This window comes from Alosa sapidissima, chromosome 22 (genome assembly GCF_018492685.1).
Source record: "Alosa sapidissima isolate fAloSap1 chromosome 22, fAloSap1.pri, whole genome shotgun sequence".
In the NCBI taxonomy this organism is placed as follows: Eukaryota; Metazoa; Chordata; class Actinopteri; order Clupeiformes; family Clupeidae; genus Alosa; species Alosa sapidissima.
In genome coordinates, this window is record NC_055978.1 from 8,313,826 (window position 1) to 8,318,825 (window position 5,000).

A 5,000-nucleotide genomic window follows, 5' to 3' on the forward strand; every position below is an offset into this window, starting at 1 on the left:
CACGCAGTGCACAACAACACATTCACACACACATTCCTAGCACAAATACATGCACAAAGCACGACACACACATACACACACACACACACACACATTCCAAACACAAATATACACACACAAAACATATAGCCTAAACACACACACACACACACTCACTCACTCACTCCCTCCCAATGCATTTGTGTGTAAGGCATGACTGTGCATAATCATATAACCCATTTCCACCTCCATGTGGACCGTTCCCAGTACGAATATTCACACAATGTGCATCTGTCTAGACCAAATGTTAAATTGCATCACAGACCAAATGTTAAATTGCATCACACACACACACACACACACACACACACACACACACATATGGGCACAAGTGTGTCCCATTCAACCCTCTCCAATCCCATTCCTCCTCCTTGTTTGTTTAGCTTTCAGTGGGCAGCCTTTGTGTTGTGTGGGCCACTGAATGGGCCAATGGGACTTTAATAGGGCTCAGGGCTTGTAGCTGGGCACGTCGGCCTCTTTGGTGACTGCCACAGTGTTTGGAGAGGGGGCTGTTAGGGACATGCTGGGTGTGTGTGTGTGTGTGTGTGTGTGTGTGTGTGCACTCCCAGGAGGAGTGTGTTCTGATCTCCTTTCCCACTGTTTTGGAAACAGTGTTTGTGTAAGTGGCCTTATTCGCCCAGAGCAGGTTAAAGTGTTAATGAGATGGTTGCCCTGTTTGGATGGTCTACTGAGTGTTAACTTGAGTGTGTGTGTGAAAGAGAGAGGCAGGAGGGAATGAGGAAACTGTCACATTTGGATGTTTAGTCACTGTCATGGGAGACTTACATTTGTCTTTTGATCTAGACATGGGTGTGATGATCACACACACACACATACACACGCACACTATGTGCACTCACACACACACATACACACACTCTCTCTCTCTCTCTCCCTCTCACACTCACACACACACACACACACACACCCACACAAGGATGGCTTTAGTCCATAATCCTCTCCTTTCCCATTGTGAGAGGCTTCCTGAACTAGGAGTGTTGGTATGCCGGCTGCTTGGCTTGGACTTGGGACGTAAAAAGCCTTGGAAAATAAACTGCACAATCAACTGGTAGCGACAACTGGTAGAAAACTTGCCTGTATCCTAGCAACCCAACCCATCCTACCACACAATCAAATTTGACTTGAGCTTGTAAGGAAAGTTAGTAAGTAAACATGTATTGATGTAGTGCATTGTCTAGCACCAAAAGGCTTCTCCAAAGCGCTTTACACACAGACAAGGACAAAACACAAATAGAACATAAACAATGTCCAGACAATCCATGGATAATAACTCAAGCAGCACAGAGCGTGGTGTTCTTGTATAGTCCGATCTTGTGTCCTCCTGGGCGCCGTACTCAGGTAATCTGTGTGTTTTGGGGCTTGCCAGCACAGCAGATAGGTCAGACAACTCCCTGTGAGCCCCACTGCCCTCTGATCCAGACACTGGGGCTCAGGCTGTCCCTCCTCTGTGAGTTTGCCCTGGATGCCCCAAGGTAGCACCTGTTCCCGGCTAAGCCTCTGAGTCACCCAGTGGGCCGCTAACCAAGCTAATCTCTGGAGGCTCCACTCACTGTCTGTGGAGATGCACACACTTTATGAGCACTGAGAATTCACTTCGCCAGTAAGAGGGTCGCTGTGAGCCGGGTTATGACTTTGTCCTATTTAACTCATCTATTTGTTTATAAGCACAAACTTCCTGTGGGCATAATTTGTTATGGAGTAGGCCTGGTGCATTTGGATTGAGAGATTTTCTCTTTTATTAAGTATTGGTAAAGACAAGAGCTTTCTGGGAAATCCATCGATGTTGACCCACATTGAAAGAAAGTCTGTTGACTCTGAAAGACATGCATTGTGACCGGCATTGTGATGTCACAATCCATACTTTAGCTGTAGTGTTCTATAACCACATGTTTGAAATTCTGTTCTCAGAATTCCAATTTAGAATTCAGAATGGCATCTGTAGCAAAATGCTAGCTAACAGCTTTCCTTTCTCATTTGAGAGAGTGACTTCTGCAGAGGATTTCTACAGGCCCGGACAGTTGCTATGTTCTCCAACTACCGCAAGCAGGCCCAGTTGCAGGTAGAGCTAGATTACCTCGAGCACTCATAACGCCATCTGATCTGTTCTTTTCTTTGACTCAAATGCTACCGCACAGCCCCCAAGAGAACCTGTGTGTGTGTGTGTATGTATGTGTGAATGTGAGGGGATTTATGTTGTGATAAAGCCCTGTACTTTCTAGATCACATTTGGCCCTCATTGTAGGGGAATTCCAGCTTGTTTCTCCTGCCCTACTGCCACCTCCTCCAGCATGTGTTAGCTCTGCGTTGTAGCCTAGCTTCTAGTTTTATAGGCCTTTTGACAAAGACCTATGGTGGCTGGAGTTTGACACCGAGGCAGTTAGCCTTACAAGCACAGAGAGTGTGTGTGTGTGTGTGTGTGTGTGTGTGTGTGTGTGTGTGTGTGTGTGTGTGTGTGTGTGTGTGTGTGCGCGCGTGTGTGCGCACGCGTTGGCACCCAGGTCCCAGAGATCAGAGCGTTGCCTTATAAGGGACTGTGTCCATGCTGGCCTTGTTTTAGGTCTGATGCTGTGTGTGTGTGTGAGAGTGTTTGGGCCTGATGCTGTGTGTGTGTGTGTGTCAGCAGGCACGCTTCTCTCCCCTTGCCACATGACCATGTAAGAGCAGAGAAGTGGAGGCGAGAGAGAGAGAGAGAGAGATGCGTAGACTTGGAAAGATGGAATGATAATGGAGAGAAAGATAAAAGAGAAGTGGAATGAGACGGGCAGAGAGAGAGAAGGTGAGAGGTGATTGACCTCAGAACTATGAGAGGGAGAGAGAGGGAGTGAGAGAGAGAGGGAGAAAGAGGTAGAGAAGTAAGGGATGAACAGTTTGCTGTAGGGAGGTGGGGTGACTGACTCCTGAGTTATGAAGATATCAGACATTGTGTATCTGACAGCTGACAGACCAGTGTGTTCTGGTGTCTGTGTCTGTCTGGGCAGCTTTACAGTAAAGGGTGTGTGCCTGGTGACATCACTGATGGTGATCAGGACCGATAGAATGCATACTACGTGGCCTGTTCTCAACTGTCTAGGTGTGTGTGTGTGTGTGTGTGTGTGTGTGTGTGTGTGTGTACGTTTTTGGGTATTTGTGTATCGTGCGTATGAACATGAGGTGTGTGTGTGTGTGTGTGTCTTTATAACTATGCTTTTGTTTTGTTTTACCATAGCTTTATGTGAGCCAGTTGCACACACACCCCTTGGTTTCTCCTTCCATAATGTGGAGTAAACCTCATATGACAGTAGTGTGTGACTGAGTGTTTAGCCTGTGCATTAAGCACTCCGTCTTTCCATAACTTCAATGCAAACCATGTGTGCCTATGTGCATACACACACACCCCTCTCTCCTTCAACAATGTTGCGGAAACCTGGTATGACATGTCCAGGGTCACGACCTCCGCTTGGCGTTCCTCTACCGGCTGGTTGGGATGATGGAATGTTGAGATTACCGGAATGTTTGCTGTGTGAGCTCACCACCTTCACTCTCTCAGAGGCCAGGGTGGAGGAAGAGGAGGGCTGGTCATCTGCGTTCGGTGGACACTGAGCAGCTGTGTGTGTGTGTGTGACTGGAAATTGTTGAAGCAGGTTCTTGTGTATCAATATGTGTGTGTCCAAGTTTATTGAAAGGATAATTCTTGAAAGATGGTAAAGGCTCTCTCTCTCTCTCTCTCTCTCTCTCTCTCTCCTCTCTCTCTCTCTCTCTCTCTCTCTCTCCTCTCTCTCTCTCTCTCTCTCTCTCTCTCTCTCTCTCTCTCTCTCTCTCTGTCTCTCTCTCTCTCTCTCTCTCTCTCTCCTCTCTCTCTCTCTCTCTCTCTCTCTCCCTCTCTGTGTGTGATTTGAACTGTTGTGAAGGAGTGTAGTAAGCTATTTGTTAAAGGCTCTGTCATGGTACTCTGTAGTACCTACTCATGAACTAATCATTCTGTTCTCTCCCTCCCTGTGTGTGTGTGTGTTCAGGATGTTGAGAAGTCGAGGTTGCGGACACACTTCAGCCGGGAGGAGATCCAGAATAAGATCCAGCTCTACAACACCGCATCCCAAGACCACCTCAAAATGACCCTGGTGAGTCTTACACACACACACATTCTCACACACTCACACTCTCTCTCTCTCACACACACACACACACACACACACACACACACACACACACACACACACACGTTGTTCCATTCATACTCTAGATTAATCATCTGACATTAAGGTCAAAGTCTACTACTACTGATCAATACACACTAAGACACAGTCATAATAGCCTCATGCAACATTTCTGCATGGGTATTATGACTGTGTGTGTGTGTGTGTGTGTGTGTGTGTGTGTGTGTGTGTGTGTGTGTGTGATTGATAAGATATGAGCAATACGCCACTTCATAAACAGTGTTATTCAACAGTCCAACCCAGTTGTTTTTCCGAAGGTCATCCCACTTTTCAACCATAAACAGCCCTTTACGATGGCCCTTAGTTTACTCAGAGCAATCAGGAGGGGTATCAGCAGGTAAACATAAAAGATCCCCCTGACATCACCGCTCTTATCGCAGCCAATCAGAGCAGAGAGATTCTGGCGGAAAGTCAGATGATGTCATAGGTCCCACATCTGGCCAGGCACCAACTCTGTTTATTGTGTGTGTGTGTGTGTGTGTGTGTGTGTGTTCTCTTCCTCTCTTTTGTCTGTCCTCTATTGTTAGGCATGTTTGCAAAAAAATGGCACTTATGTTCAGGGCTGCTGTGTACTCAGAGAACACATGCTTGTCAAGGCCACCACTCTTGAGAAAAACTTGGCTTAGGGGGGGGGGTGTTATAAGCAGCAGTATAGAAACAAATATCAGAGATGGGGCAAAAGAGGCAGAAGTGATTGGAAGAATAGCAAATGGTGGAATAAGATAGGAGGAAGAATAGAACAATAGC

The 5,000-nt window shown here is 46.7% G+C and overlaps 1 protein-coding gene across 1 annotated transcript in view; it reads left to right on the plus strand.

Annotated features, from left to right (window-relative positions):
- The window catches only part of rassf3 (Ras association domain family member 3), an 88,398-nt gene that overhangs the window by 72,027 nt on the left and 11,371 nt on the right, over positions 1–5,000 (plus strand). Inside the window, 1 exon segment of the mRNA XM_042078110.1 lies at positions 4,053–4,157. Coding sequence (XP_041934044.1) covers positions 4,053–4,157 — 105 coding nt within the window.